Here is a 17,062-nt window from a genome sequence, read left to right on the forward strand (position 1 = left end):
AGAAGATGGGATTTGAGCTGAACATTTCAATTCAAGCACCTGCTTCAGTTATTCACTCAAGTCTCCATTGGTGAAGGAGAGAAGGAGCTTGCAGCACTTCAGATCAAAGATCCTAGACTCAGAAAAAGTTGCAAAATGCTACCTGTAGCAGAACAGCTATTTAAAGTGTCCAAGACCCACTGTGAAATCATTACAATAATTGGAATTCGTTTTCTTTCATCCAATATAGAGTAATAGGTGTGGCACTACGGTGTAGACAAAATAGAATTATATAATACAGTAAATAAACACTCTGTTTTACTTAGTTTTATGCCTGTCCCAAATGGCACACTCATGGTTCCAAAGTCACCGAAATGACAGAGACGCTGTATTGTTTCCTAATTCTTATTTTGGTGATGAGAGGGTTGATTACCAGTGATTATAGTGTGGGCTCTTAGCCTGTGGTCAAAGAAGCTGCCTGTTATATATATAACATATAATGTGTGTGTGTGTGTGTGTGTGTGTGTGTCATTAATATCTCAAGGTATTATAGGTAACAAGGTAACAGGCAGCTTTTAAGGTATTTAATATTTATATATATAGTTTTTTGTAATCTCAGGCCCCGTGCATGCGGATTTTAAAAATATCCCCGTCCAGAAGAATACGAAAACGGCTGCCACCTGGACTTATCATGCCAGTTCAGTAGGAGGCAATAGTACTCTCTTAAAGAGAGGCGTCAAAACACCACGATGCATGAGAGAAACACAGAGGTGTTAATCCCAAATCACGCTATACTCCCTATGTACTGCACTATGCGAGTGACGAAATTACGAAATCTAGATCTAAATAGTGCATTATATTTTTCGCATTAATACAGCATCATTTATATTTATTAATATGTGGGAATCTGAAATGTATTGCTAGTTGCTGCATGTACATTGTAGCTTAATGACTATAACGGGAGTGAAGAGCTAGGCACAGACGCTGTGTGACGTCAGCGTTAATATCAGTTCTTTCGTTCCACACAAGAACCATGACAACTGCGTTTTTAAAAAATCTTCACCTTGGAGAGCGTTGTAGAAAACCTCAGTTGTCTGTGACCTAAAATTCAGTTTTCGTGTGTACAGAGGCCAAAACCCAGATAAACACAAGCCTTTTATAAAATAAGCCTAGTTTTGCCAGACCGCCATTAGCCATTGTTACAGAGGTGTTTATGCCATTTCAAAAACAGGAAAGCCCAAAATACATATCCTTGCCATTGGAAGGTCTGGAGAAGCTTTGATGCTTCATATTAATGTCTTTGTTTACATGTGGTTTGATGTGATTGTGTTGTACAGAAAATATGGAGGGCAGGACTAATAAATGCAGAAATTTAAAAAAAAGCATAACTTAACAAGTTTATAACAAGTTTTCCTTGTTCATTTTATTTAAAAAATAAATACTAGATGATCTACCACCAAAGAACAAAGAAGAGCAAGAACATTTAGTTGATTTTAAGAATTACAGTTACTTATTTATTCAGTGTAACAGGTTTAGAGTAGAGCATGTGAAGTTTAATGTGGCTGTGTGCACCTAATTGGAGTTTTATAAACACACTAATGCTACAAAATGTCCCCCCATCACTTCCCTTTACAATGTTTGAGGCAAAGATACACACAATTCAGTAGTCCTCCTCTCTCTGTGACATATAATACGTGTGTAAATGTCAAAGAGTTCTGAGCCTTCCTGCTGAGCTTATGAACAGCAGAGAAATGTAACTAACGCAGAGCCAAACACAGCCCCAGAAACTTACACAAACAGAGTATGTTCCTGTTTGATTTCCTAAGCACTAAGTGTAGCGCCACCTTGTGAAATATGGATGAACTAACAGCAGAAGGTGAAATTACTTTCAACATTAGGAGTCAGTCAGTCAGTCAGTAAATGAAAATGCCTCTTCTAGTCTGGCCCAGTAGGCGGTCAGGCAATAAATCGATCTGTGTGGAATTGACTGGAATCTAGCCATTGCATATAAACTGATTATCTCATTCAAAATCACGCACAGACAATATGCCACACGGGGCACTCTGTGACAATCTCAAATATACACATCTGTTCTTTGTGTGCAATTTGGGACCAAGCTATTATAGAAATTCAACATTTGAAATGGTTATATAGAATCTGCCTGCTCAATTCAAATGTTTACTTCCTAATGCAAGATGCCTTGTCATATGCAGTGAACCAGCATACAATAAAAAACATGATTCTAGCACAAGCCTCTTCCTCCGTTAGAACAAAGTTTCTCGTATTTCTTGCTCTAATGCAGCTGATTCAGCTGAAGAAAGATGAACTATTCTACAAACTAAAATGAAAGTCACATGAAGTTGTAAAGTGGACTAGATTTACTGGAACACTTAAGCAGTGTTCATTTTGTATGCACACCAGTCTGTTTACAAATTAGTATGACTTATCTCCAAGATATTCTCAACAAACGGACAAAGAAGACATGCAGGGGGTGGGAAATCCATCTCTTGCATTTTCTCAGGTATGTTTTTAGTATTCTCCACAACATTTAATGTCTTCTCTGATCAAAAACGTTAAAGCCTGCATATAAGTCACATATTAAATGTGTGTATCATCAGGATATGGATATCTAAAATAGTTCACATCTAACCACTCAAAATGACTTTGTTTATTTCATGGTCATGGAATTTCCCTTTAATCCCACTCTAGCACTGCCCAGTTTCAAGTATTCCCAAGATGCCACTTTTGTTCAGTGTACACCAACAAGCCAAAATATTAAAACAACCTCGTTTCTATAAAAACTATTTTATCACATCCACTCACTCATCATTAAAGACGGTAAATCGTCTCTTGCTCGGCATACATTTGCAGCCCTGTTTTATCCTATTCTTAAAAGGTCAGGGCCCCCACAGAGCTGTATGTTTTGGGTGGTGAATTGTTCTCAGTGCTGAAGTGACGTTAATGCAGTGGGTGTATGTTAATGTGTGTTATGCAGGTATGAAAATCAGAAATTATAGCTCCCCTGTTGCTGCGCAGTTTGCGTTGGTCGTCCTCTATAACTTCATCATTAATCACAGGACGCTGTTGGCTGGATGGTGGATCATTCTCAGTCCATCCATGACACTGAGGTGTTTACAAACTTCAGTATCACTGCTTTGTCGGATCCAATTGTATCAGCACCACACACACCACCACCGCGCCAATGTCACTGCAGCACTGAGCATTGAAGAACAGGCTAAAAAGAGGCTAACAAAGTAAGCAGAGCAACAAATGGACTACAGTCTGTAACTGTACAACTACAAAGTGCAACTTTATGGTCAGTGGGGGTGAGAAAATGGACAGCAAATGTAAAAACAAGGAAGTCGTTTTATTGCTTTGGCAGCCTGAGGGACTTATTTACATTTATACTGCATTTGTATTTCCCAAAATCCTTTTCTGTATTTAAACTCACTCTGCTCTTTTGCTTTGTTGTTCTAAATACTGATGTTTGGCATTGAAAAAGATCCAAGAGAAGAGAGCTAAGACATATTTTTAGTGCTTGGGCTTATGCACTCTCAGACAAAACAGGTACATTATTTACACTAAAGTTACAAACAAGATAAATGTTACTTTAAAGGTACAACAGTGTTTTTAACGTGGCATTTACTAAAATTACATTACATTCTCTTCTCCAGGAGAGGTTGATAGCTGTAAGCATTCATTACAGAACTGTAAAAAACAAAACAATAAAATATAAGATATAAATCCTGGAGATGTAATGGGACATATGAAATCAACACAACTTAAGAAGCTACAATTAATATAGAATATGATACAGTTGTTCCCTGACTAAAGGTGCTGAATATGTACCCTTGAGGGTGCCACTACAGGGACACTTTTTCTGAATGTGTAGATGTTGGATGTTGGATTACTCTTAAGTAGTTTTTAATGCTAATATTTTGTTAATCTCTACTCACAGTTCATAAGTTGTTTTATGGGTCATTACATTTACATGATTGTGGATTAAGGCTGATTAATGCGCCACTACTATTTAGTAAAACATTATGATAAGAAACTTTCTGATAATATTTATTTATCTTCACATAACGGACAGGATCTCATTATTAGGAAATAGCAAGTTATGTTTTTGAGATAGTAAGTCATAATTATGAGAAACGTTTTGATTGTTATGACTTTCTTAATGGGTATTTATATTTTCCAAATGCCTGAAACAGGCGTTTCTTGACCTAGCATTATGAAACACTGGCATAAATGTGTCTCTGACATTAAAGGAGCCTCTCTGTTTCGGGAGCGCGCCTCCTTTGTTGCTGTGTGCGCGCGGAACGCACTGCGCAGTGCTCGCGCAGCCTCCGCCGGCCACGGTTTTTTTTTTCATCCAGCAGGGAAGCGTCCCGAGCCTCGAGCACGCGCACTGATGTGAGAGAAGGACACGGCTGGAGTGGAGCGCGCCCGGACCCTCAAATAAAGACAAAAACAGCAGCGCTCGGACCCAGAAATAACGAGAAGACAGCGGCGACCGTAGGGATATACAGCCCGGTTTCTATCGGTTTCCTGTCGCCGTTGGAGAAACTGTTTTTCAGCTGTTGTTCTCGGTCGGAAGGCGCTAACGTGAACAACACAGAGAGAGTGAGTGGAGTGTGGCTAAGCCCGCTAGCGACAGACAGAGGGAGAGAGGGAGAGAGAGCCGAGCTACTTCTCTACCCTTTCCAGGGCTGTTTCGCTTATTTTTCGCAGTACTTTATTCGCCTTTTGAGCTAGAGCAATACACTGAGAGCCTTTCCTAGGTCTGTAGCCAGTCGTTTGTGTTGTTTTTTCCGTAAACTGTGCGCTTGAAAGGCCTGTTCTGTTCTTATCTGCGCTCCTAACTTAGCTAGCTCGCCTGTTAGCGACTCGGGAACGAATCCTTCTTTGAACCGATTCCTTTCCATAAATATCTCGAGACGATTCAGAGCAAAAGATTCGATTCGAACTAAATTGTTATTTTGTGCGCAGTGTGTTATAGGCTATTAAAACTGAACCATTAGGGGCAATACTTTACAGTGATTTTGCCCATTAATATTTATATGCAAGCATTTTCTATAAATTAAGCTTAACTTTTTTTTATATAAAGAAGGACATGTGACTTTTTTCGGATTTGATGCTTTGATCTTGGAGATGGTGTGCCACTGACATTTTTGTAATTACAAGCTTTGTAATTAGGTTTAATTTACCAACTTAAGAATTGGTAATACTGATTCATGTATGGTATGTGTATATTATCCCTTCTAAAGACTTGCGGTGCGATTAGAATGGTCTGTTACCATTCACGTACAACAAACAGACTCTGAATTGGTGCTCTCAGTTTAAGCGTCGAATATTGGACTCGTGGAACTGAATGTGATTGTATTGATATGGAGAAGCAGAGAATGAAGTTGACCTCAGTGAACACCTGAATCAGACCGTTGTGAATCCGTTTGGAAAGAGTCGATTCTGTGAACAGAATCGGACAGTACGTCACTGAAGCTCCGTTCGAAAGAGTCGAGTTGGTAAACTGAATCGAACTTCCCATCACTGTGCACTGTTGGCTAGTTATGACAAATACTCGGTGATTTGCGGGCGCTGTAGTTTCCATACTCGCGGTTTTTGGGTTTTTTGTGTTTTGTCCCTGCTCCGGAGGCGGAGTGGAGGATATGGGGAAGCGGTGTCTAGCTCACTGTGTCCCACAGCCGAGGTTTCACTCCACCGGGAGAGCTCATATCCTCTCTCCGCCGTCCGGTCTCCTGCTCGGGGCTGCGCTGTGTGGAGACGCTTCTAACGCACCATCTCGTCGGGAAGCCCGTGTGTAAGCCGACACGAGGGCACTTCGTTATATTCTTTTGCTCGAATGAGAAACAAACACTAGCTAGCGAACTCATTTGTCATTAAAACCACCACCTCCGGATACTGTTATTGACAGTGACAGACCATTACGCTTGGAATGACTTAGTTTCTGCAGGAATCTGTCCCAAATCAAGCCGCAGGTAAACGTATCAACTTCCAGTCGCCGAGTGAAGGAGCACGTTTGGCGAGATGAATTACCAGCAGCATCTTGCGAATTCAGCAGCTATTAGGGCTGAGATCCAGAGGTTTGAGTCCGTCCATCCCAACATCTACTCCATCTACGAGCTGCTGGAGCGAGTGGATGAGCCTCTGCTGCAGAACCAGATTCGGGAGCATGTCATTGCCATCGAAGGTGAGACAACAGAAACTTTATGGCTTTGTCCAAAACCACATACACTACACTAATCAATGGTGGTGGACTTTCTTTTTCTGCCAAACTGTTAATGGCAGTTTGAGGATGGGAAGTCAGTCTAGATCTCACAGGTCAACAACACTGGTCCTAAAAAAATCTACCTTCATTTATAGTGAACTTCAGACCACACCTGGATAAAGCAGATAAACCTTTCAGTAATCATTGATTGGCTGGATCGCATGCATTACTATTAGTATTAGGTAAGTGGAGTAATTAACGTACAGGTTGGAGCTAAGCTCTGCTGTAAAGTACATATGCACAAGGAGGGTTGGTGACCAGAGTTTTAAATGCTTGATGCCACAAACATGTACTTCCTAATATGATTCATAGTCAAATTTATTGTTTCCCGAAGGCTTTGGTTACTTGTTTCCTCTTTGTAAAAGCTAATATGGTCTGCTCACAGCACTTGTTCTGTAAAATTATCTCACAGAGCTATTCACGTATTTTATACGAATTGAACCTCTCCAGTTGGCATCAGAGGGAGGCAGACTGATGAGAGAACAGGGGCTATCATATGACCATTACTGATTATTCAATTTCTCACCTTCCCAACACACACCTGCAAGATAAAATCTGTTGTAAGATTAGCTTTGTTGATTATATAAACCAGATGTGGCATGTCTTCTGGTCTGGCGTGATGCACTTCAGTATTCTACCCAGAGTCAGGCATCCCCAAAAAAGTAACTTTACTGGAGAAGAAAACCCTCTTCACTTTCAATGGATGTCAATATAAAAATATTGAATTCCAAGTAATTTTGGAGCATTTCTATTGGTCCGTTCATCATGACATTTTTCACACAGTATGGAGGACAGCTTATGTGTTCAAATGATGTAGTAAGCCAAAAATTGGTTAATAAATAAGGTTTGTGTACTTTGTGATACATGCTTTTGTTTTTACCTCTTCTTAGGAGCATGCTTGTGTCAGCATGCATTACTGAAACGTGTCAGCTCTTTTGCGTTCATTTCATTCATTAATCCTCGCTTAGTTGGTGGGTGGTCATTTTCAGACCTCATGCCAGAGCTTGGTGGGTGAGCATTTGACCTCTGTGAAAGTGTAGGTATGGTAGTCTGTGGGGAATGGGGAATGGGACTTGGCCTGCTCAGGCATGTACAAGGATCAGTCCTGACAGAGACAACCTGTCACAACCACCACACCCCCTTTTTCAAACAGGCCCGAGCTCAGCCAGCACTCGTGCCGTTTGCAGTGTTTTTCTGCTGAATTCGTATCTCCTCAGCGGAACAATGAGTGTAGGTAAAGTTACAGATTCGTCATCAGTCTCTGGTGAACAGCTATAACCTAATAGGTTATAATATCATAGACATGTCTTGGATTTCATTATGTTCTTCCTGAAGTTTACTTGAAATGTTTGTTGTTTTATTGATTGAAATCAGTCTTAATTCATTTTTTATGCACGAAGCTTTATCCAGCCTCTTCTTTTAGAATAAAACAACCGTGCAAAATATGTGTAAAAGACTCATAATAATGATGATTATAATAAGAAGCAGTTACAACTTTCTTATGATGTGTGCACGTTTAAAGAGCAATGAATATTTCACTGAAAATTGGAGACCATGTGTACAGTTTATGGCACTTTGAAAGACTCCTCTGTGACCACTAGCTTTGACAGATGGCAAGTCCCAGTTGAAAACTGATACCGGACACACCCTCTGATCTCTGACCCACAAGAATTGTGGGACTTCAAATGGAACGATTTGGATTGAATGACGTTCAGTCACTGAGACACAGAGAGAGAAGTCTGAGCAAAAACGACGGGTGGATAAAGAATGACAGAGAAATATGTATTGCTTTTTATGATGGCTGAAAGATTTGTGTGACATGTAGATGCAGGGGATGGGAGGCAAAAGACTGAAAATAAAGTATTAAATGAGATGAGAGGGAAAGCAAAGTGGATGGAAGAAGAGGAATTATGCAATCGGCTTATTGCTGCGTTGAAGCAGGAGATGCTTTTAAACTGGTTTTAGTGATTATGCAACCTTGCCAGGCTTTGCTCTGTCCCGGGATGCTGATGTCAGGAGTGCGTCTGTCTTCATATATTAGAGTGATCTGACTTTGTGCAGTGTGCCCATTGTTCCCTGCTGATTCACTCTCCTTCTGTGGTCTGCTTACTTTGGAGGCTTGCAGACCGACCCTTACCACGGCCGGCCTCTTTAAAACCTATGCATGTAGGATGCAGCCTTTTGTATGCAAAGCATTTCTGTGAACTTCAAGACCTGCATCTCAGTGAAGCTGTGTAAAGGGCATTTATTAGCATATAAACTATAGCCTTGTGCAGTGAACTAGTCTTTGTGCAAGTTCATATCATAGCTGGAAAATGCTGAATTTATTATATACGCCCTGGTATCAACAGGGTATTAGGACTTAGGGTGCCTTGTGAGGTTGCCTCGCATGCAGTGGCCACATGGTAAGAGCGTATGGTAAAAAAGGATCGTATTAAAAAGGACCCCCCCCCCCTCAAAATCAACATAAATCAGATCCCTTGGATTAGTGGAGGATTTTTACTTTTTCAGCATTATTGAGCCCAGGCGATCAGTGTAAGGGCATCCTGCAGTTTACCACCTGGCCCAGCAGATGCAATCTTCTCCTATCTGCCCTTCATCCTTCTCAAGCTCATTGAAGCCAGAGATGACAGGGCAAGTTTACGCTTCTTGCTGCAATGTTCTTCCTGTTTATCCTAACTAGCACTAGTCTGGTTTGATGTCCACAAATCTAACAGCAGGGAAGGCGATGTGGTAAAAAATATCATCACATTATTTGAATAAACATTTAGTTTTTCTGAGTTCTGATATGTGGGAACCTGTAAACACCAGTGATCCCACATTTGACAATACTCTCAAAAACTAACAGATATTGTTTATCAGTGTTGCATTTTGTCTAATTAAACTGGACAAAGGATGCCCAGCAGTTGCTCCCTGCACTTGTTCATTGTCTTTAAACGCTAAAAATATCTATATTTTATATATATATATATATATATATATATATATATATATATATATTCAGTTTGAACAAATGGCCAAGTGGATAGCCAAATTATAATCTTCTTTCATTTAAAAAACACATAAAAGTATCATAAGAAACATTCACTTCGCAGTTTACCTCTGCATTAATAAACTGCTTTTGTTTTTATCAGTTATATTTATCTCCATTAAATGTATTATAAGCCATTAAAAATGATATACAAGAAATTACTGTTGTTAAAAAGTAAGCCTATAAATATTTAATGAAGTAAATTAAGCAAGACATATTTTTATATTATTCTTCATTTTAGTGGCAGATTTCTTGTCTAATAACTCACTCCATTCTAGTTCTTTCCATTCTAATAAACTCTCACCCGACTGTATACCATTTTTGTCTTTGTTTATATGTTTCTGAAAGAGGCATGTCCCTCCTCAGTGGCTGGACAACATCTATCACTGGCTAAATGTTTATGTATTAATTGCTACTATGTTTATGTGTAGCACGAATGACATTTGTGATTTTATAGCTACATATTTTAGAGATTTGAAATGATAAACATGAACCTTCACTATAACAAAGGCATCCTAAAAAGATTTAACATTCTGCAAGTAAGTTTTATGCTGGATGGGATTAGTCTAAAGCTTTACCGTTTCATTTAGGGACTGCTACATCAGCATGACATTAATTTAACTAGACTGTACTTTAAACCACTGAAATGTTATTCTAATCACCTTCATGAGATGTTATGTTTTCCAGCGTGTTGCTGGCATTTCCCATTTACAATCTATTTAGTTAAACTTATTCAGTGCTAGCTGGAGCAGAAAACATATTGGACCTCGGGTGTATTAGTTTACTTTAATTTCAGTTGTGCCTCATTGTTGTGCTGTCATGAAATGCCATCTTCAATTTGCATAGCATGCATTTCCCTCTTTGGCTTTTGTATGTCTTTGCTATTGAAACCTCTCTGTGCCACATACAGTTACTTCTCAGGATGTAATGAAAGGACAGAAGCCGTACTGGCTGTGTGCGTACAAAGTGTATATAAATTATGAAAATTATATATATATTTTTTAAGTAAATGAAGAAACAGCAAGAAAAAAAATCCACATTCACAATGGTTTGTATTCAGTTTAATGAATACACATTAATTTTTGCTCCCCTGAAATGGACATGAAATAAGAGAACTGGCTGTTCCTGCAGAAGGGTAGCATATAAACTGTGAGTCACTCCAATTCAGATGCAAAGCCTCTACTTAAGCCCTGCCATCGCTGGGATTATTTAGAGGTGGCCTGTCAAGCTGCCGAGCTGCTAATCATTTTGTAGATCCAAGGGTCGGCGTGACTTGGGTATGGCAAAGTGCTAGGTGTCCCCAAATCCGCAGTAGCGTCATACAGATGGGGATGCAGAGTGAAGATGCAGCCCCTCCCACTTCGCCTGCCCGGAGGGCACCATTACAGAAAGGCAGTCAGCAGCCGTCCATGTGGTTCGTTAAGCATATCCGGGCAGGGATGCGTCACACAGCGTTCCCTACACAACACAGCCGCACTGTCATAACTCTCTCTTTAAAATTACTTCTGACTGCCTGCATCCTGCTTGTCACTCCTTAGGTTCTGGCTTTATTTTTTTATATCTTAAAATTGCTTTTCTTTTTGTTATACCCTGGAGGTTCAGCCTTGTGGTCAGTGTTCTGCTAAAATTGCATTGTAAGCTAGAGGAGCTGCAGCAGAGAGACCATATATCTGTTTATATTTAATTAAGAAGCCCTCAAGCACAGCTATTGAGAGTGGAGGCTAAGGCCAAATGAGTGAAGGGGGACACATATGGGGGTCCATATGCCAAAGAGCCTGCTAAGTCTAGACCGGGTTCAGGGATTAACAAGACTGCACTGTGCCCAAAATGATTGCATTAAGGAGCTCTGTGTACACACACAATAAGGTTGGTGATTAAAGCAGCTAACAGCTCCATTTTAGTTATAAGATCCAGATCTTTGTTAGTACTTAGAGAGAAGGTTTCTGTAGGAGTGGTGATCCTTTGACTCAAGGGAGATAAGCTGAACTCGTTCAGTTTTTTATAAGCTGAAAAAAGCAATAAATAGTGCTTCAGACAAAGCTGGGAAGAATATGGAGAACTGGCAAAGTGGCTCCTTCCTTCTCTGTCCTTTTCTCACTCTCCCAGCCTAGCTGTGCTGGATGTTCTGTGTGTGGGTGGTGAGAGACCAAGAGTTCCCAGCTTGAGCTGAATAGTGATTTGTTCTTTCCCAGATAACAGAAAAAAACAGAAGTGAAATCACACCATCATTCTGCTTTGCGTATTTGTTCTTCTGCCTTTTAGGCTCTTAATCGAATCTGTGGTTCTCTGACAGCTAATATATGCGATGACTGGTTATATAATGTGCACTGAGGTACTCTGCTAATTAGCTATTGAAACCTTGGCCACCCGTTGCTAGGTATGGTTTTACATGGTACATATATACTCTGTCCTAAGACTCCACCTTGATACATGATCATTTTACATCATCTCACATAACATCTGACTTCAAAAAACATGTATTTTTATTATTTTTATTGATTTATTTTATTTATTTATTTATTAGAAATGGTGCAATACAACTTTACTACTTTTACGGTACAAATATTAAAACATTGACGTAAACGACAGGTCCACAACCTGGATTAGTGCTACACTGTGAAAATGTCTGTATTTTAAGAGTTAATATGCTGTTATTTTTACGTCCTATTTTTATGGGATTCTTTTTACTGTGTATTAAAGGCTACATTTTCCTTACAGTCTCCTTTTGATACTGGATCCAGTGTTTTCTGCTGACATTGGATCTATACCCACGCCATCTTTAGTATTTTCTGTTTAGCATGTCAAAGTGTAAGGTTCTTGTTTTTCACCCTCAGAGAAGAATTGAAAAGTGTCCAGCTTTGGAGCATAAGCTCTTTGTGTAACCTAGTTCCCATCAGTTATTTGACACCCACAGGAAGTATAAGGTGTGAATAGTGTTTATCTGATTAAAAGAGACATTTGTGGCTGCAGTGAGCTGTCGGTTGAAATTGTCTGATTAGAAAGGAGAGGATTCACCTGTTGGTCCAGTTTCACAAGGAAATTCACTGTGGGTCTACAGTTTTTAGTCTCCGCGCTCCACAGTCCACATTGCTTACAAGCTACATAGGCTTCATTGTTTCCCACTCCCAGTCTTACTGAAAAATAATGAGCACTGACCAGCCTAATGTCGGGCAGCTTTCAGGCCACTGCTTCTACTGTCATTCAGTCTGCTCTTTTGTAACCTTTATTGGTAGCTGGAGACACTTGAGCAGCAGTTTGAGCCATAGCTTCCAGAAACACAGGGCCCCTTGAAAAGATATAGCAGGTCATCTGACTGGTGTCAAAGTCTGTGACTTTTATTTGACTTAACTGTGAGTGTTTGTTAAGAGATGTTATCAGTGAATCTGCTGTTTAGGCTGCCTTAGCTCACTGTGTCATTTCATTTTTCAGTGTTATTGTAAGAAAATGCCATTGCGGTAATTCTGAAATGGTGACACTGGTGATGTCATGCTTCCAGACAAAGTCCTTTGTTGTGACCTTGGCTTGCTGTTGTGTGTCTGACTCCTACTCTGTGTCACAGCAGTAGATCATCCTTACAGATACTGCTACTTTTGCGTTGACTGCCATAGGCTTTTGTGTCAGGTGTACACTCATAACTCGCATGTAAGTTTATTTTTGTGGGTTTTTAACCTTTTTTGTCTTTTTCAATGGGAATTTGGTTATGTGCTGTTTTCCTTCCACAGATGTTGCTCCAGCCAGTTCTGATGTGCCTTCTGCTAGGAGTGAGTGATTTAGAGCGTCGTTTCCAACATGGGCCGCTGCGGTTGTGGGTGAACTTGCTTGCAGCAGTATTGGAACAGCTGCAGACAGACACCACTGCGGCCTTGGTCATCCCTAACGATTCTAATTTACAGCATTACAAAAGGAGGAAAAGCTCCTCTGTGGGATCATATTGGGATCATATCGCTGCTTTTAAGGAAATTTAGGGGAGCTGGGACCACACCAGCTGTGGTATACAGCTGCAAAAGGCAGGGGATATCTTAGCCCTTCTCCATGTTCCTGTTGCCTTACTACATGGTGAGGCAGGACATGAGAGTCAGACACGACACTAAACGAAACAATAGCCGAGCACCGACTTGTAAAAAAAAAAAGAGGTAAAAAATAGCCTTCCTGCTGTTCGCCACTATGCATCCCCCCACGGCAGTCCCAAGAGGCGTGATGTCACTTCCTTTGCATTGATCACTCTGCCGCTAACCTAGCAGAAGTCTTCCAGCTGCTGTCGGGCCTTGCGGTTTAGTTGTCTCAGCGACTGGAGACACTCTTTCTCCTTCTAGCTGTGTCACTCACGATCAATATGTTGCTTGTCGGGAGCATTTACATAGGTCTTGTGGGGCAGGAGACGAAGGGGGGCTGTGTCCATCATTAGCTCTGATTACACTACAACAAGATTATGGCCCAAGCAGCTTCTGAGATGTAGTTAATCAGATTCAAGTTATTGAGAGGCTGATTATGCAGTTGCTGCTCTTAGATTTTCAGTATCCTTTAGGTTTGGTTGGATACGTACATGAATTTCAAGCTTTCCATAGCAGCCACACCTAAGAAGGGGAATAGGGAATTAGACTTGACCAACTACTAGTCAGCTGTGAAGTTCAGTTATGTTTTTTTTTCTTCTTCTTTTTTTTTCTCTGCACTTTTTTGTGGAATTTCCCTTAAGCTTTTTTTTTTAATTACAGTTACAAAGAAAACAGTTGTGTATCTATGTTAAACTAATACGTTTAAGGTGATCATACAGTTGTTTGAGCTTTGTGTGATGCTTATGTAATACATATTGACAGTGAAATTCTCTTGTAAGGGTACATTCATTGGGGTGGATGTAGCCTTGTTCAGCTTCACTGCTAGCAGTTTGATTCACTACAATACTGGACAATTTCTCTGTTTTTAGTGTAAATAAACACTTCTGAAAGACCACACACTATGGTTGTTGCATGATTGTTTCAAATTTTTTTTAATTGCATCATTTGCAGCGTACAACCTAGATTTCCATAGAGTCTTAAAAAAGCTTGTGGGGCCAATTTTGGGCAACCACTAAAATTGAAGCAATTGCAACACACTGGTAGAAGTAAGACCAATACTAGTGAGCCATTATTGCAGAGAATTGTGGATTAAAGTGCTAGTTTTTGTATTCAAGACCATAGTCTATTGGGCAAGAACCTGATCTCAGAAGGCTAACTTGTGTCTGTCAACAAAGTTCAATGTACACTCAAAAAGAGTTAGCTCGGCCCAGTTTCCATATTACACACTGGGTTAATCATTGGTATAGCTATGCTTTGTCGCCCAATGGCACGCGTGACAGGCTGAATTACTATTGGGAATGAAAGAAATGCATCAATAGGAGGTAGTCTTCCCATCTGGACTTTTTCTTTTTTTTTTTAAAAAAAAGGGAAAGAAAAAAAAAATCAATGGCACTTTCCTCTAGAAGCCTCTTCTTATTTCGGGTCACCATCTGCCAGCAGCTACCCCCACTAACGTGTTAACACAGTAATTAATGTATGCTACTACACCTCACAAGCCTGAGACATTTATAACCCATATGCAGTGACCCAGTTCTGAGAACAACTAGTGTGGATTAATAGCCCAATATGCCTGACCTTATTTCTCCTTTTAGTCCTTGGCAATGGTTACTTGGAAATGTTCGTGGTTTCTTCCTTCATGCTTGCCCATAATAATAATTCTGAATCGGGGGGGAAAAAAAAGAAAAGCTAGGTAGGGAAATCTCTGGAATCACCTTGCACTGTTGTTGGAATGAGTATTACGTATTGAGGTGGCCTGCATCTTTCCGCAGCAGATATTTTGAGCGGCTTGTCGGCTGAGCTACGCCATGCTGCTAGAATGAAAATAAATAATGTAACGTTAAGCAAAATCCTGCTCTAATCTGCCTCATCTGTAGTTAGAGATGCAGGGCCGACCTTGGCAAACCAGCATCGTTGTTTTGGCAGCTGTAGACTCGCTCCCCTGGCATTGGAATATAGAATTTCTATTTAAGCTGTTTAATGTGGACAAGCTGCCACTGAGAGGACAGAAGAGCGCACATGCATCCACTGGGGAGAATGCGCTCAGGTGTGCTAAGGTTACTATGGCGGTAGCGCTGGCTAGGTTGGCATCACTAGGCTAATTAACCCCTGTGGACTTGGCTGGCGGCAGGCTGTAGCTGTTCTAGGTCGTTGCTGCTGACTGGGAACTGGGCCAAATGCTTTATCCATGCTTTTACCTCTCTTTTCATCATCCCTTTAAGCCTCAATCTAAGATTAATTGAGGTGAGATTCGCATGCAGCAGTGCTGCAGTGATATAGAGGTGCTGTACTCAAGACCCAGTTACCTACTGTCTGGGAAAACTGTATCACAGCTCCCTGTGAAGAGATTACATATAAGAGGATAATATTTAATATATTTTATATCGGTTGTAAGCCTAAGTGTGTTGGTATGATTAATTCATATTTATGTTCCATTCAATCTTCATGGGATTCCCGATGTCAAATAAGAACCATCCACCAGAATTTGTTCATGCAGGTTTCCTCCGTACGATATTGTTCAAAAATCAGAAACAGTTTATCTTAATAATTTATTTAATTTCTAGTCAAAATTGCTGCTTAATAGAAGCAATTCCTTATTCGTTGTAAGGTAATAAGTGTAGCTTTTATTATTCAAATACATTTGCAGAGATATTATCTTTACCTATCTATACCTTAAAGCAACACTATGTAATATTTTTATCTTAAAATTACAACCTTTAAATAATTGTGATGATGTAGTGACCTGTAATAGGGAAATCTGCACCTATACCGTTGATTTTCCTGGCGCAGCACTGCAGAAACTAGATATTGAAAATTATGTAGGAGGGTAGGAAACCTGTCAAGATCTCTGTAAAACTTCAGCACACAAGCCATATGCACTAACAACTGTGGAAGAAGTGTAAAAGAGAACATGACTGAATGAGAGACCAGATAATTGTAACTTGTTTTTAAAACTGTGCTGGAAATATGTATAACACTCTACAATTGTAGGGGGAGCCCATGGACAAAAATACCAAATCTTACATAGTGTTGCTTTAAGTCCAGTGTTAATCTTAGGAGTTGGTCGCAGTATTTTCACTCCCACATCATTTAAGTTGTCTTCTGAGAGGAGGAATGGGCCTTAGCATCGTGAATTCTTTCAGATCTAATGCAAGATTTGCTTTCTCCTCATTCTCAAAGCTTTAAGTACTGTTTAGATCTTGGTTTTCCCTATTGTTAACAATTTTTATGAGCTTCAGTTTTTTTCCTTTCAACATTTTTATCACTTTAGGAATATCTTCAGAAAAATAAACACATCTGAAAATGAAATATATAGTTTCCCAGATTTTGTGTGTGGTATAAAGTAAGAAATCTTGTTTCTTCTATACATACAATAAAATACACATACATGCACGCTTTTTTCGAAACGTTGCAGATGGAATGGGCTGGTGAAAACATTGTTTAGCTTATGTCAACAAGAATGGCTGAATCTTTGCCAGATCTTAATTGCTGCCTCCTTAGACATTCAGCTGAAATGTGCTGAGACATAATTGGTTATATCTTTGGTTGCAGGAAATGCACATGAAAATTGAGGTTTTTGGAGCATGACTTTTTTTTTGTGGTTGTAGGGATTCCTTTTCAGTCTGAGCTATCTGACTTTATTTGATCTATTACAGTGGCAGGATAAATCAGGCTTGAGATGTACTAGTGTTTATATGCTGACTGGATTTCAAC

General features: G+C 39.9%; 1 protein-coding gene across 2 annotated transcripts in view; it reads left to right on the plus strand.

The window, feature by feature from the left end:
• Positions 1-4,403: 4,403 nt before the first annotated feature.
• agap1 (ArfGAP with GTPase domain, ankyrin repeat and PH domain 1) overlaps positions 4,404-17,062 on the plus strand; it is a 167,313-nt gene continuing 154,654 nt past the window's right edge. For both annotated transcript variants that reach the window (XM_066663040.1, XM_066663041.1), the window contains exon 1: positions 4,404-6,190. In XM_066663040.1, coding sequence (XP_066519137.1) covers positions 6,028-6,190 — 163 coding nt within the window. In that variant the 5' untranslated portion in view covers positions 4,404-6,027. The remainder of the gene's footprint in view (positions 6,191-17,062) is intronic.

Source organism: Hoplias malabaricus, chromosome 3, assembly GCF_029633855.1.
Source record: "Hoplias malabaricus isolate fHopMal1 chromosome 3, fHopMal1.hap1, whole genome shotgun sequence".
NCBI classification, from domain to species: domain Eukaryota; kingdom Metazoa; phylum Chordata; class Actinopteri; order Characiformes; family Erythrinidae; genus Hoplias; species Hoplias malabaricus.